Source organism: Polyodon spathula, chromosome 20 (assembly GCF_017654505.1).
Source record: "Polyodon spathula isolate WHYD16114869_AA chromosome 20, ASM1765450v1, whole genome shotgun sequence".
Classification (NCBI taxonomy): domain Eukaryota; kingdom Metazoa; phylum Chordata; class Actinopteri; order Acipenseriformes; family Polyodontidae; genus Polyodon; species Polyodon spathula.
In genome coordinates, this window is record NC_054553.1 from 2859320 (window position 1) to 2876887 (window position 17568).

Sequence of the window (17568 nt, forward strand, 5' to 3'; positions counted from 1 at the left end):
TAGTTATATATAAGTTTTGTTTTTTTCTTACTAAAAAAGTTGTAATGTGTGTACAGTTTTCCCTTTGTTGTTTTAGGACAAGTGGCCCTTTTTTGAAGCAAGTTCAAAGACAGAAACTAATTTCCATAGAGAAATCAAACAATTGTAACAATAAAACCATCGAGAAACACTAACTGAACTGCTCTCTTTCCAGTCAAGTTGTCTCTTGATTTAGCCTAATGCTTTTGCATGTGCTTTCCTCTCTTGAGATCTAATTAAAGTTATTCCTTGATATATATATTATATATATATATATATATATATATATATATATATATATATATATATATATATATATATATATATATATATATATATTTTGTGTGTGTGTTTTTTTTTTCTTTTCCCTTATATTCATCACTGATCTTCAGAAACAGAGACACAAGACACAGGTATGTGAATTGCTCTTTTACTGATAGAACAGAAAGTATACATCCCTTTACATGAATGATAATGCTCCCTAACAGCTTCCGTGAAACACCAGAAAACACGAAGAGCATGGTAATGAAATCCATACAGCAACTTCAGTTGCACATCAATAAAGTATTTTTTTCTCAACTGTATCTCATTGCAACACGATCCATCAGCCATAAAGGCTCTACTGTATATTTCTGTGTGGTATGAGGAGCCAACACAAAAACAATGCAGTATCTTATATACCATACACATAATAAGTCTCCATTACTTAGGAATCCTTTTAGCAAACCGCTCAGATTGCCATATTTATACTAAAGTCCTAAAAACATCATATTTTATGATTTGAGATAAAATAGCTGGGCAACTGTTGAGACGTAAAGTCCAGGACTAGGCCACTCAATGAGGCATTGGAGCAAAAGGTGTATTTATTAAAACCTTTACTCAGTCATATATAGGCTGTCAATCAGGTTACAGGTTCACCACTCATACTGCACTCAAGACTTTCACAAGAGCCAATCTGGATTGCACGCAGCAGCCTTTGCCATTTTAAAATCCTTCGATGTGCTTATCTGATTTATGTAAAAACATCTGTTTATGTGCGGTTCATTTTTAGGGTAGGGCAAGGTCCTTGGACAATGGATCAAGGAATTCTGTGTCAATGTAGAATCAGGCGTCTTCAGATTGTGAGCCTGTCTGAGATTAAATGTTTTTGTGAGACGTATCAGTTCTGACGCTTCTTTTAATGTTCAGCCATCCAGCTCCAGTTACAGATTAGCACATGTAAATCAACTTGCAGGCTTCCAAGCCTTGTATCAACTGCAAGTCAAATTCTCCTCATGGAAACATGACTTCAGATCAATCGATGGCTTGCACTTGCATTACATTGATCCCTGGAGGAGCTTATTTATAGATGAGTCCTAAGTGTTTTTGGAAATACTGTAAATGTGTTGAGGGAGGCTTCCATAATGCAAAAGCACTTTGTGAAACAAGAAAAGAACAAGAATTTATAGAATTCTAAGACTAAGACTAAGATTAAGAAATAAGTGGGGTCAAGATGTTAATTTGCACTTTTCTGTTGCACATTCAGCACCAGCCCAGCTCATAAGTACTACTTGGCTGTGGACCCAGTCAATGAATCCCTGTACCTGTCTGATACAAGCAGCAGAAAGATATTGAGGGTGAAGTCCCTCACTGAACCCAAGGACCTTGCCAAGAACTTCGAAGTGGTGGCAGGGACAGGTGACCAGTGCCTTCCCTTTGACCAGAGCCATTGCGGGGATGGCGGAAAGGCATCTGAAGCCTCTCTCAACAATCCAAGAGGTAAGTCAATCTCAGCACTGCTTATGGGGTTCAAGCCATTCTTCTGTAAAGGTCAAGCCATGCGATTTGTAATAAAACACGCATTGATTTAAAGGCAGAGTCAACTGCTCCGAGGTAAAAGGCTGAGGGGCGGTGCAGGATACATTACAGCATTGAGAATCAGTAAGCTCACGCTGTGAGGAGCAGAAGTAATGTGCCAATATAATTTAGTGCACCATGTGAAGTTGCCCTGCTCAAATAGAGTAGAGCGAGGTAAAACCTAGAGTCATGAAAACATCTACAATGGTATGGGCCACGTTCAATCAGATGGTGGGGCTGGAAATGAAAGGCTTGTGTCAGGTTTCTGGTTCAGCTTTTGGATAGTAGATGAGGCACATGTTCATGGGGCATGACTCTCAGAGAGAGTGGCTCATCCTGAGTTCCTTCGGCCATTCTTTCATCTGTGTCTTGGAAGATAACCTCAACTTTTGGCAAGTATGCCTAGACATGCTGAATCAAGCAACAGCTCAGCAAATCATGTTAAGGGAGCTGCAGGCTTCAGAGGTACTGTACAGTCCTGTTGGATCTACAGGGTAGACATTCAGTATGAAATCCTTCTTCCCGGTGTGTTGGCCACACCCCTGCCTCTCTTTTTAGTTGTTCCTATACATGGTTCTTAAAGACTGTCACTCAAAAATTATTTTATTGCTTTTAAATTTTTTTTTAAAAAAGCAGACAAGTTCTATTTCAGACAAATTAAATTCAAAAATTTTTTAATGACGTATGAAGAGAGCTAATAAGTATTAATTTTTTCTGCCAGCTAATTAACGTACGAAAGCTACTGTAATTAAAGATTTAAAATAGAAGGACAATTTTCTCAGTTGTGCTGAGGCTATTTGGAAAAACAAAAAAAAAATCTTATTGTGAATCCCTTTTAGACAACTTGATTAATATTTCATCAAACTACATGAAATATCTAGAGTAATTGGTTGCTGTGTGATTATTTTTAGACTGTTTGCTGCATTCTCCGAATCCTCAATTGCCAGAGCTTTGATGTTCAATCATCATTTTTAGGGTTGTCTTGAATATCAAAAAACTGAACTGGTGACATGTTAAGGAGACCAATAAGATGCAATTAATGGTGCCAGAGAGTTGAGGGTGGATTTTCCTTTGCAGCCAGATACTGTGCGAGAACAGACTACTGATTTAGAATCCAACAGTTAAGAGCTTTTGTTGTGTAGACCTGTTATCTGCTCAGAGCCGGGCGGAAATCAGCTTAGCTCAGATCCCGCTGGCCTACTTTAGAGAGAAATGACTTGGCTAAGTCTGGACTGCACGTGGCCCCCGTGACCCAAAGGTGGAAGACTAATGCCTTTATCAGGTGGTAACACACTGCATCTCCGAGTCCCGCGTTCTGCAAACCCTCTATCACTGACCCAAGCCAAATAATGTGCAGCAACAAACACAGCAGGGCTTCAATCCACATATCTTCCTGCATAGCACATAGTTCTGTGTATGGTATTAAGCACCATGAATAACAGAAAAGCAGAAACGTTTTTGTAGCGATGCAGCTGTTGTTATTGGTTACAGTGTTTTGGCCAGGAAGATAAGACCTTCCTCTGATAAATACTCTTGTATAGGTAGACACACTGTTGGAGACCCGACGGATGGTGATATCCCAGGAGCATTGTGTTTGGGTTTGCAGTCTAACGAGTATATTGTAATGCCTGTACCCTACTGACGTAAATATAATTAGTAATCAGCAGCTTGGCTCCACTATTTCTTTGCTGTAAGTCTATATGATATTGATGCAGTGTTGTTAGTGTACTCTCCCATTCCATAATATTGGATATGCATCAAGACTACCTGGCGGCTTACTGGACATGAAGCCTGTAACAAAGCGAAGAGACAGTATCAAATTCACTGTACTTTTTATTTGAAGATACAGGTGCCTGTTCTATACCTGTTGTCTGTAACTCTCTCCTGTTTTATCTTTAAGTCAGTGTTACAAAACAAGAAACAAACGTCTTGAGAAGCCCTAAATTATTTGTGTTCTTAGTTTTGCAATATCTAATGGTGTTAGATTTATTAAGATGTGTATAGTCTTTGTTGGAGGTTATATTTGCACAGGTTTTATTTTTATTTTTTTTAATAAATACATTCCTGTATTTAAATTAAATAACTAGACAGTCAGCAGCATGTTTTACTTTTTGTATACGGTGTGCTGAGGAGCAGTGTGCAGAATTTGAATACGCACATGTGAACATGGTTGTAAAGTCAAACATATATATATATATGTATATATATATATATATATATATATATATATATATCCGGTGGGTGTACTGTAGCCATGTCTTTAAAAGCTACGTCTTTTATTTAACTGAACAGTGGATTAAATAGTTTTGTAACTGGAAAGTATTTTTCACTAAGGACAGGAGTTCACACCAAAGTAAAATCCATTATCGCATTCTTTCCACTGTCATTTTCCTTAACTGACTCTATTGGTATTATTCAAAGATGAGCCATATGTTAAGTGTAAAAACACATTTGCCATAATTATTCTTACAGATACAATACCGCCCACTTATCTTGCTTAAGCCATGTAATTTAATTGTATGTTAGCTGTGAGAAGAGCAAGCTGTAGCAGTATTACTCGTTAAAGTCCCATAAATACATTATTATTCATTCAGATATAATGTGTGTTAAAATGCCCAGTACTACATATTGACATTTAAATACTTTTTTTTCCCCTCTCTTGCTTGTGGAAAAATAAATGTCATGCAGACAGAATCCAAACAAAGCTGGATTTGCTTTTGCTTACAGTATCACCACGAATTGAGGAGACGTTACGCTTTATTTGCTAACTCAAGCAGTGAATCAATTAACAGTGCTGGCAGGATTTTAGGCTGTGCTCAGTCACTGTCACAGAAGTCACCAGTCCTGTTTTATCAACCTGTCAACAGTCGTGATTGATGCAGAACAGATTTTAATTTGCTGATTTTTCCTGCTCCATTTTGATTGCTAAACTGGATGAAATATGAATCGTATTATTATGTCTTGCATTGGAGACTGTCAGCTTAGCAACCAATGTTGTTTAATTTGCTGTTTTTATAAGTACTACTGAATAAAATCATATTTACAGAACTGTAGGTAACACTTTACATTAAGTGTCTCCAATTAATGTGCATTTAAATAGTAGCTACATAGTAACTTGACATAATTACAATTTTATTATGCATAGTTACAATGTACTTAAGGTGTACATTTTTTTTGCATGATGCATGTAAGTACACAACTGTATCAGAAAAAATTTAGGGTTAGTGTTATATCATGCAGAAGGTAAATATCCCAGGACTGTGAGGATTGGTACACCCTCAGATAAGACGCTAAGCAATGTTCCTGCAGTGCGTAATGTATATTTTATTGAGCTGTAAACTGTGTTGTTAGTGACATTTAGAGCAGGAGTAGACATGCAGACAGTTGTTTTTAGTCTGAAAGTAACCAGTCTGGATAATAATTTCACACCCTTAAATCTTTTTAGGAGTTGAATTACTCAGGCCTCTATTTTATTTACCAGCAATTTAAAATAACAGAGCTGCGAGTTTGGTGCCGTTGCTTTTGATTCCTTGTTTGAGTCAGTCATGTTTTGACGCCTGGGTAAGAGAATATGACTCGCTGTCTGCATATTAGATACCTGGAGTATGCATGTTTTTAGTCTGCCGTAACCAATTAAATGGAGAATTCATGATGCGCATTGATATGCACTCTTTAACTTCAGGTTTAATTGATACACACAGTCTCTTAGAAGATTTCACTATAATAAAACCCACAAATTCCTTGTTCTAAGTGCTGGAGAACCAAGAACCAGCAGCAATTAAAAGTAAAAAACCAAGGCATCCAACTATTGGGTCTTGCTGCCAAGAATCCCATTATTTGCACCTACAGTATGCCTATGAAATATGTTTAGAGGATGACAGAAATACAGTCTCGGTGTTTGATAGCAAAGCCCCTTCCAGAACCTGGTACTGCATTGGAACAAACATCTTAAGCATCCCAGTTCCCATGAAGAAGAAACCTGTACAAATGATCCCCTCTCTTTCCAGTCCGTTTGAGTCCTCTATTTCTTGAGAACATGTTTTTAGGGACTGAGATTTTGCTACTTCCCTTGACATGAATTCGTGAAGAAAAATAAATGTATTTGTATGATGCTTGGCACTCAGTGACAGATTTTCATCTGTTTAGTTTATATGGCCAATTACCAGCACCTCATGGGGTCCAGAAATCAGGGAACATCATACTAAACCTTCTCCCTGGGAGACAGGAGCTTTCTGTGCAGTCCCTGAAGAGGTCATGAATGTTTCAGAGTTACAGCTTCAATCAGCATACAGTGAGACGGAAGCTGCCACTGCCATTTTAACGAGAAGGCATACATGGCTGGAGCAGTCACCCATGAATGCAGATGCTCGAGCGATGCTGATGGATCAGCCTTTTTATGGGAAGCAACTGTGTGGATCAAAGCTTTTAAGGAACCCTCAGCAAAGGCAAGGGAGCTTATAAGAGCTACACTGCAGATCATCATTTTGGTTTGTATATCATATTTGGTATGTCTGAATCTCTATGAGACAGAAAAGGCAGAGTATGTGGGTGATACTTGCAGGTCAGGTCTTTGTAGGATCTAGGTTCAGATGTTGACCAAGAAGTAGGTAACCATCCTAGACAATGATATTAATTGGTCATTTAGCAGACACTTTTATTCAAAGCGACTTACAGAGACTAGAGGATGCAGCTGAGCCCAGATTTGAACCGGGAACCTCCTGGTATCAAACCCTTTTATTCTCTGATTCCGTGGATGTCCCGTGAGGGTTCAGTGGAAATGGCATAGTACAATTTTCTTCATAATGCAAAGGTTTGGGTATTGTTACAAACCCTTGAACCTATCATTTCTTTAATTCTGACTTAGAGGCACCAGGTTTCATTCAGTGTCCATACTGTAATTTCTATAACGAGGACACACTCGCAGACTCCAGCTGATAAAGAGTGGGCTTTAATCCCATTCTTGTAATGCTAGATTCCAAGAACTATTAAATACTGTATCCTTCCCTAACAAATCCTTCCTCTTGTTACAAATGACTGGATTTTCAAACATATAGTGCACATGTGTGTGTGCATGTGCGTTTGTGTGTGTTTCTTGGTTCAGGTGCAGAGGAATAGCCTAGGGCCAAGAGGGCCACCTTTGCACAGCCACAGTGTAAATAAGTTCATTGTTGAATTGTGTAATTGATTCATTGAAAAGTATGGAATTTTTATTTTCAGTTGAAAAGTGTGGAAGATGGCCAGGTGCTGTTGGATTGATTGATTGTCAGTCAACTCTTGGCCACATGCTATAAAAAGAGGCAAAAATGTTTGAGAGTGTGTAGGAGGGTGGAGATAAAATGGGGCAAAAGGAAAAAAGAGCAAGCAGGCAGTGTCAGCTCAAGCTTGGGTGCCGTTTCATTTTGAACAGTTTTGTTTGCAGTGGGGGTTTTTAACCGTTTGCTTTGTTCCTGTGTTTTGCTTGTGTGAAATAGCGGTAAGCTATAGCTTCCCTGTCTGGGTCTCCTAGTTCAAGGGTTCTGACCAGCCTTGACATGCTGTAAGAATTACTGCCACACTGCCTGCAAGAGTAACAAACACGACATTGAGCACCTCTTACATCCACCTCTTAAACAGACGTTATTCGGAAAGCTGTATTGAGGCCACAGGGGTGCGTCCTGTTTTAGATAGTCCCCAGGATGTGATGACTGAAATAGAAAATAATATAGTTTATCTAAAAGAAATGTCTTTTTTCCATTAAGTCTCATATCTACATAAGTGGAAATCAACAGCTTTTTTCATGAAATGAAACTAAAAATCCATCCCCTCTCCGGAAGAAAGCACTTGAAGAAAAAGCCCCCACCCACTCCGAGAAATAGAAAAACATCTGGTTTCATCTGCGTGACAGAAATGAGCTGCCGAAAACAATCTGTCTACATGCTTAGCATGGGGTGAGGGATATCAAATGACAGCGATCTGAAGAGAGTCACAGTAGATGCAATTCAATTAAATCAATTAAACACAGCAGTAGCCAACATAATCTGTAAAAACCTGTCTTTGCTTTATATGTATCGCCTGCTCCATCACATCATTCCCTTTGGGTGTTGGTGGCACCCTTTCATATTGCTGATTTGGTGTCACAACATACCAGAACATACCACCAACATACACCTTTTAATATGCTTGCCTGTGGATACTACTGAAAGAGGGCATTGTCTCAACAGATTGTTGCTTTGAATTGATGAAGAATAAAACACTGACAATCTTGAAGAGGAGTCAGACCTTTGATTAATACGGTAGAGGAATGACAAGTGGCAAAATATTTCATGGTTGCTTAATTGTGGGTATTGAAGTGGTTAAATCAATGTCATATTTAGCTAGCATGTTGGCTTTTCAGTTCCTCTATGTACTGTAGAGCTGGTTTTTGATGAGGGGTGTATCTCTTTAGAAGGGACTACTTCACATGCCAAGTAACATCTGCTACTTGAATGAATTGTCTCTTTGTTTGATTTGAGCATGTTTGACAACACTTATTCTGATTCCTGATCTGTCATTTACTATAATCTTACCAGGGGAAACATAGAGAAGCATAGTATTCATAACTCGGTATTGTGGAGTGCATGCAAACACAGGGAAAGACTGCTTAATGATATTGGAATACAATAAAGAACAGTCAGTGCTGAGGTTACTAGTTGTTTAGCCGCTAGTCAAAATAACTGCTAGAGTTGGCCTTGATGAATGATAAATGGTCTTCTTCCAACTCATTATCACTTTGATAAATCATCTATGTTTCATTGCATCATTACATTTTACAATGCTCCTTTCACCCAGACACTTAAAGCCAGCTGTGTATTTATTACATGCATCCTCATAGACAGTCAAACGCACAATACAGTCTCAATACATTGGATTTTAAATCCATTTTTTCTAGGCAGACAAAACCTCAGAGAAATCACTGATGTTATGTGCTTTATCGCTTGTGAAGCTGAGCTTTAAGTTGTGGCTATAAGACCAGAGATACCGTTGTATGCCTTAAGCACTGAAACTGCAAATAGTCAGTTAATAAAAATATTTCTATCCTGTATAAGACAGTAACAATTTTGTAGAATAATGTGTTTGGCAAACACACCAAAGTAATAATGTAATAATATATATATATATATATATATATATATAGATATATATATATATATATATATATATATATATATATATATTAATTGATTAATCTGTGATGCACTATATGTTTATGTTTCTCTGTTAAGGTAAGACATGGAAAATCAGGAAAAGCAATGTAACTGTGGATGAAGATGTAGACCAACATGGCTGTGACAAGCGGCAAACACTCAAATCGGTTCCATGCTATAAAAAAGAAAATTTAACAGTAGTCAATATTTTGAAAAAAAAGAATGTTTTCTGAAAGAGTTTCACTAATTGTGTCACTGACAGTGCTTTAGCCAGTTACAAGCTTCTAAGGCATTTGTCAGTGGCTTTCTGTTTCGTTTAATGCTAGTAGCTCCCAATCTAAGCTGTTTGAACGATAGTACGGTATTTCACATCTGTGTAAAAACAGTCTGCTCTAAAGACACAGATCTGTGCTCAGTTTGTCTGTGGAAGGCCATTAGTATAAAGGATTCTGCCTTTCGGGTGTCCCAGGCAGAGCTATGGATGGCATGTTGGTTTAATATACTGCCCCTGTCCCTGTGCTCATTGAGTTTGGGTTCACTTCTGGCTGCAATGATCAGTCCACCTCCTAATGTCTCTGACAAGTAAAGGCTTAGCGCAGTCTTCAGCGCACATGCTCACATTGCAGAAGCACTCAAATGTACATTAATTGTACACTAATAGCTCTTGAGAAATCCCTGGGCACAGTATGCTGCAAACATCTCCCAACACAAATAGGGCAGCTTTCTACCGATAGGGCTTTAAATAGCATGCAAAAACATCCAATTGAATTTTCTCTCTTAAGAGAAATGTTGATATTCCCTATACAAATAGAACAGTGCAATTACAATATTAAAATACAGTCCGAGCCTACGCCAAACAGTAACACCTTAAAGGGGAGTTCATTCTGGCATCGCCACAGACTGGTTAGGGTTAGGGTTAAAGGGGAGTTCATTCTGGCATCGCCACAGACTGGTTAGGGTTAGGGTTAAAGGGGAGTTCATTCTGGCATCGCCACAGACTGGTTAGGGTTAGGGTTAGGGTTAAAGGGGAGTTTATTCTGACATCACCACTGACTGGTTAGGGTTAGGGTTAAAATGAATGAAAATGCAAGCCACATCTAAAATGTTACCAAAGCATTGCACTATGGGTGGAATTCTAATAGAATGTCTCTTCTATTTCTCAAAACTTCCTAGTAACTCGTTACTTCCTATGTGGTAGGGCACAGAGCTGGTTGCAGCTTGGCTATTGGAGTGAAACTGAGCTACAGTACCGTGAAGCTGTTTGGAAACAGGGAGCAGAAGGAACATTTGCTTCAGTAGTGATGTCTTTGAAACATCTTTATATTCCAAACTGATGTGTAAAATACAAGCCAAGAGATCCTTAAGCTCTTCAAGAAAAGAAAAGCGGATCAGTAATGTTAGCACGAGCTGGTGCTAATGAGAATCTGTCAGCCTTCAATATAGGGGGTCCACACTGTCGCCTTCCACAGGTGGGATAATGGAACCACTGGCTCCAAGGTTATCACTGTGTATATTCTCCTGATGGTTACCTTCCATTTCACAATCAAGGTTTACTATCTTCCTCGCGAAGCAGGGGGTTGCAGGCAAGTATGCATGCAGGTATTATAATGGGACATTTCTGAAGGGTATTAAAAAGATTAGTCCCCACACTAGATTCATTTCCAGAAAAAGTCACAGAGAACAATAAAGGGGAAAAAAAAGAAAAGAAAAGAAAAATGATAAATTACCACCCCCCCACCCCCTAAGGGATTGTGAATGTCTAGGATTTAGGTCACGTATTGTCATGCAATTCTGAACTAAAACAAAGCGTGTTTTAATTGACAGCAGGCATTATTTGGATTTATTGTTGCTCCTGAAAATCTCTGGTGCATCCCTCCTCCCTAGTATTTCATTGACGTGACAGTCAATATTATTGAAGATTTGAATAACGTATGGAGGGTTCCTTCCATGCACGGCTCAATGTGCAGCTTGGCTTTCATCAGTAAGGGAAAGGCTGTTGCTGTTTCTCTCCCCAAGTTTGCTGCATTTATTCTAATTGCCAATGAATATTCATTACCTGTCACAGTGAAAGGGCGATGCTGAGGGGGAGAAGGGGAGGTTATTAACTACCTTGGCTGTCTCGGGGGAAAAACAGCGTTCCTTTGGCCGGTAAATGAAAAGGGTTTTTCACTGTTGATTTTGCAAAAAGATAAAAGTTAATTGTCACTGTACAGTATGCAATGCAAGGCGAACAGTTACAGTATGAGGTGTCTGAGGTGTTGTTTTATGTTGCATGTGGTTTACACCACCATTTTGTTTTCATTCTCTGTTAATAATGAAAGTATTGTAGACACCAATGATGGGTTAAACCATTGAAATGCAGTTATTTGACTTCTAAAATACCTAGAATACAAAAACAATTTGTTTATTCAATTTATTTAATTTGTTGGGGGATTAAAGAGAACACAGGAAGCTCAACTGTTGGTCTGTAATGTATCTATTATTAAAAAACTTTGCTATTTCTTTATATTAATTCATAGTATGCGCTCTCAGAATATGGTTCTATTTCCATGGAGATTCTATTGGCAAAATGTGAGGGAGCAGTTTGTTTCACTGGACATTCTGCAAATCAACCTGCAATCACAACTCCTATAAACTGCAAAATAACACTCAGGTTGTCCCGTGGTATATCGTAATTACATAACATGGTGCTAGCCAGAGACCAAAAACTGATCCCCATCCCTGTTACCTGCCTTGGACCTTGTCACCTGAAGCAGGATGTAAGCTCGGAGCACCACGAGGAGAATAAGGAAAAATAAATACTTCATTTTATATCACCGTGCTACGATGATATTCTTTTTTTTTTTTATCTATCTATTAAGCATTCATTCAAATCCAACGGCAGAAAGACAAGCTATCTTGCAGTGTTCCAAATTATTACTGTGCAGATGTGGAGCTTGGTCTAAGGAAAGTAATTTAGGTTTAAAAGTTCCTTTTTGTAGATGTTCATTCTGTGATTAACTGCAGTACACGAGGATCATTCATGGAGCACCCTCTGTTTCACCAGCAGAACAATACATTATAGAGAGAGAAAAAAAGAAGCCCTCCATAGAGTTATTGAAAGAAACAACAATAGCCTTCAAATTACCAAAATCACAAACCTACTTGGCAAATAATTACAGCCTAAAACGATCCGCCATCTCTGTCAATTCCTTTTGTGTCTGGTATTAAAAGATTTTACATGAACTGCTGAACTGGTGCTTTTCACGTTGATGGAGCTATACAGTGGAGCACAGAGTCAATCCCTCAAGTTGTATGTTATAAACTAAGGAAACAAAGGAACAGTTAAAGATTCATGAGCTCACTCTTAGCCTGAAAGACATTCTGGAGTGCTATTCTCCAGGGAGAACAAGGAGAGACTCTTCAAGACATAAGCCTGACTGAGGTGTTAAAACAGTTAACAGTTTAGTTCATGCTATAGAATTTACAGCAGTGCCAAGCACCAGTAGACTAATCTCTCACGTGCATTTCACCTGGGACTCCAGAGACTCTGTGTTGTGGAACAAAATCTGACAGATATTAGCAAGGCACTCAATTAAATGAATTAGAGCAATGGCCGTCTCTGTTCAAAGCTGATATGATTGGAGACAGTTTTAAACAGAACTGCTGGCTTGGATGAATTTATCTTTGTTTGCAAAGTAACTATATTTTTGGCTGCAGTGGGTTTGTTTTCTGTTCCAAGTAATTTGCAAATGGACCTTGCATGACCTTCAAGACAAATTGCAATATTTTTGTTTATTTTAATTGTGTACATTTTACCAGGGCTTTATATTTCAGTAGTGTCAGTGGCATGGTTTGCTAAAGAGGTGAATACAATTCAGGGCTTTCTGTTTAAGCCTGACCATTGTAGGAATCTGTAGACCTTGAATAAAATTAACTGAGCAGGTGAGAGTTTAGTGAATGGTAAACATCAATGCGTGCCTTGTACGTCCTTCATAGTTCATTCATTTACAATGGCAGTCTAGTAACCTACACGTCTGGAATGATTCATTTGAGACATTTTATGTAATACATGATTGGTGGCTCAAAGCTTGCAAGTAAATCTTCTTTGTGGAGATTTGACCAGTGAACCAGGGTCAGTGTCCTTACTCTTCTTCAGCAATTGCCAGGGACATTTAACATCCAGAAGGCAGAAAGACCCCTGGTTCTCTAAACAGGAATGGCCCCTGTGGCACAGTGTACGCAGTGTCCTGCAGTGCTAGGAGATGGCCTGTGTCCAGTTCATTGATAGACAAGTTGATTAAGATTGTTTGCAAGGAGGGAATAGGACAGGACACGCTGCACACAGGCAGTGGAACCTGGCCTGGAGGGAGTACCCTTTTAATCTGTCTGCTATGACAGGATGATGAAGCAGTTTTAAGGAAGTGTGAAATGGTGCACCTGGCCTGTGGAGAACCACAGGGCTCCAGCCTGGTGCGCCATCAATCTCCCGCCTCGCTTTGGGATCACATAATGCATTACCGGCAAAACAAAAAAGGTCATTGTCTCCATCACTGGAGAGACACCAGAGCTTTGCACTGTAAATGGTGAGAGCAGCAATACAGTCTGTGAGAGTCTGAGTGAAGCAGAGAATAACCAAGCTGGACTATAGCTTATTATTGAGTGGTAGAGTAGGATTTCTGTTCATGACAGTAGCTCAGTTTGCTAGTGTTGAAAATAAGTTATGACATCCAGTTGAATGCATGCATTCGTAAAATGTGTTTACACCCTGGGTTGTTTATTTGCACTGTATTAACTAGGTCACCACACTTGCAATTACTCTGTGCGTCAGTCCTTAAGAATCATGTGACAACTTGGGGAATACAATATTACGTTTTGACTCCTGGATACTGCATGGCTCTGCCCTGTCATGCCAATGATTATGGTTAAATAAGTAAACATGCTAATATCTTGACTTAAGTGGCTAAAATTCACCACAAACAGTGGGTCAGCGAGATGATGCACTGCTGTCACTTTCCAAACCCTCCCCCTGTCTAAACCTCCCAGAAGAACCAAATCCAGCTTTTTTTGCTGTAAACATGTAAAACTATACATACTGTTTATAGCTTAAAGGACTCTATGGCATTAACACCTTTTGTTCTTGTCTATGGCTTCAGTATTGCCAGCAAGAAATAATAACCTAGATAATAACTCATAATAACCTAGAATGCAATTGTGAATTCTCACAGTGTTCACAAAGTTTCAACCCACAAGTTATTTAGAAAATGTGTGAATATAATATTGCTTGATAACACTGAAACTGCTTAGACTGTTGCTGGTTCTTTTTGAACAGTCAAATCAAACCTATGTTAGTTTACTTTATTTTAGAGAGGTGTCCATTTTCATGCCTGCTGAATCAACCTGTGAGCTTTCTAAGCACACGTCACCATTATTAAAAACCCTCTCCAATGCTCATGCCCTTTGAATACCTTTTATAAAACACGCAGCAGACACGCCCACTGAGGAGTATTACAATCAGAGTGGAACATTATTAATTACGCCCAGGAATGCCTAAATTAACATTCTTCCTTTGCTTTGAAGTTTCATGTATTTCCAATACCCTGTCCTTTGTGTTTAATAAACACATTTGTTTATGCAGTTACTTAAATAAATCTGTGTATGTCATTTGTTGTTGGTTTTTGTTTTGCTTCCCTCTAGGTATTGCCATCGACAAAAAGGGTTTCGTATACTTTGTCGATGGAACGATGATTCGGAAGATTGACGAGAGTGGCGTGATCACAACTGTAATTGGTTCCAACGGCCTGACATCAACCCAGCCACTGAGCTGTGACTCTGGAATGGACATCTCTCAGGTATGCCGCGACAGCCTGTGACCGCAGTACACGCTGTCCTGTTCGCCCTCTAACCGGGATCTGCAATCATACAAAGCGTTTCATTGCAGAAGATATTACCCGGACGTGCACAACTGCTGCTTCCAGCTCCAGCTTTATCATGAAATTGGAGGCGGGCCGTTTTCATGCCAAACATGTTAAAAGTGATTTTCTTTCCAGATTTATACTTGTCTTCCTCCCTCGATTATTTATAATAGCAGCTCAGCAAGGGGCTTGAAGTGTGCGAAAGGGCAAAGCTTTTCAATGTGTTAAGTGGCTGTTTGAGTCTCAGACACGGCCAGGCGTGTATTTGCAGTCATTTTTATTAAACTGTTTATGCATCTGCTGAGGTACTTGAACTGCAATCCTGTTTTCCTTTCTTGATGAAATGGAAATGAAGGCTTGGAAATTTAAAATAAAAATATATATGAATAAAATAAATAGTAAAACTTTTGTTGCAGAGAATATTATCTTCCGTTTAAAGAGAATATTATCAGACGTTTATGGTTTTTTTTTAAAAGTCATATTCCTTTATTCCAAAGAAGATACTGTACATCTACACTTCAGACGACAGCCCTGTTTGATTTCAAGTGCATGCAAAAGATCTGAATGGACAAACCATCCCACAAGTGCAGTGGTTGACTACCAATGCAGAATAATGAGATATTCTCCAAAAAAAAAAAAAGCCTTTCTGAAATTGTGACTGGATGAGCTGAAATGTCAAATAATAAAAAATAAAACAAATTAAAGTAAAAGGCATTTCAACATTAAAAAAGCAAACCTTGAACTGCATAACACATGAGTATTCAAGTAGGTTGCTTGCAGATTGCCATTTAGTAGAATACTGGTAATAACAAGCATTATTATCGGCAGGATGTTTTCACTCGTCAAGGGTGTGATAAATCATGAGCAGTTGCAGTTGGGTGTGATGATTTCTTCCCCTTCTCCAGTGTATATTAAGACAGCTGTTATTCCTACACAGTGTTGGTGCGCTATTAAGTACAGTTCTCAGTGCCTTGTTCTTTAATTGGTGCTAAATTATATTATGATGTTCCCTCACTTTAACGCATTAACATTTCCACAGAAGTGTACTTTTTTTTTTTTTTCATGAGTTATTGCCTGTTGAGTTCTCCTGTAATGCACCACAGCTTCCCCTTGAGAAACCCAGCTTTCAAAGCAGTTAAGACACGGCATGTGAAGAATTCTGAGCTTCAGTCCATTGTTCTTAATCTGGTCCTTATTATATAAAGGTTCAGTACACAAAACTCTTGATAACAGGCACTCATAAAAAGTTTAAAAGCAGCAAGGCTGGAAGTCTCTTGTTGTGCCTGCTAAGGGATGTCCTAGAGTCAGTGTGAGCAGCAGTAAAGGAGGGGTTCTCTATCACTGCCCCACATTAATCACGTTGTAGGAGCATTGTACTGGGATGGAGAAGAAGCTAACCTCAGTCTAAGAAAGTTTCATGTTAATCAGAATGTACAGTATTTAGTTAATCAGTACAGACCCGTAAATGCTTATAAATTCATACATATACACATGCATACATATACTCATACATACATACATATACACATGCATACATATACTCATACATACATACATATATACATGCATGGATGCATACCGATACACACATACATAGAATTGTATGCTGTACTAATTGCATTGCAAGTTTTAAGTAAATACACTACATCCATTATACAATAAGCAGTCTTCTGAAAGGTGTGTTCCTCAAAACTGTATTGCATATTTCCAAACAGCTTGTCGACATCATCAGCTGAAAGATCAAATATACTGAACACGTAACTAGGGGTCTCGAAGCCTCCTAAAAACACGTAACTAGGGGTCTGAGCCTCCGGAAAACAGCTCTTCCAACAGGTTTCAATGCAGCAGAATGCACAGAGTAGCGGCCGAAGTTTTATGTTGAGCCAATCTACCACACGTACTGTGAACCCTTACACACTTGATGTGTATAACCTTCCCTATTGCTTTGCTAAGCGTTTTGCAGATTTGTATTTTGTTTCATATACCTGTTTCCTCAAAGAGAGCATTACGATCAGCCAGGCTGACACTACTGTGGAACATAGAGGACTCCCATTGCACAGCAGTTGGAAGCCATTCCAGGTTTTACTGAGAGTTTTTTTATGTGACCTCTTTGCCGCTGCTGGTTGGGATTGATTATGCTGTGAAGCTGCCTTGTTTCCTGCACTGAACTAGGTGTCCCTGACGCCGACACTGCCTTGCATAAACACTGTGTATCAAGCAGGCATTGTGCATCATACTCTCAGGGAGAATGATATCAATCCTGCGAAGATCCTCTGTTGTAAATCTGAACTTGCTCTCTCTGTTATTCCTGTCTGGCCTTGCTCTAGAAACTCCTCTGCCTCTCCACTGGCTGCTTCTCGCTGGAAGGGAATAGGGGCTGCTTGCCCTCCACGTTATACCTTGTCAAAACAATAGTGGAATATTAGCAACCTCGAGCAGGCAGGAGGGAGAGCTCCCAGAGGAAACCTGTCTCTATGTGTTTGCCTGAGCAGTCCCAGGGTCTCTCAGCACGCGAAGACAGCAGACCCACACAGCACCAATATTGTGTATTTACGTAGTAGTTGCTTAGTAAATGCATGTGTACTTCCACATCATTAAAGTGTTGTTATGCATAGACACAATGTACTTAATGTGCAAGTCTTTTTTTATTATATAAC

The 17568-nt window shown here is 39.0% G+C and overlaps 1 protein-coding gene across 1 annotated transcript in view; it reads left to right on the plus strand.

Moving 5' to 3' along the window:
- Positions 1 to 17568, plus strand: part of LOC121295790 (teneurin-1-like) — a 162838-nt gene that overhangs the window by 127692 nt on the left and 17578 nt on the right. The window contains exons 21-23 of the mRNA XM_041220838.1: positions 411 to 431; positions 1544 to 1776; positions 14694 to 14848. Coding sequence (XP_041076772.1) covers positions 411 to 431; positions 1544 to 1776; positions 14694 to 14848 — 409 coding nt within the window. The remainder of the gene's footprint in view (positions 1 to 410; positions 432 to 1543; positions 1777 to 14693; positions 14849 to 17568) is intronic.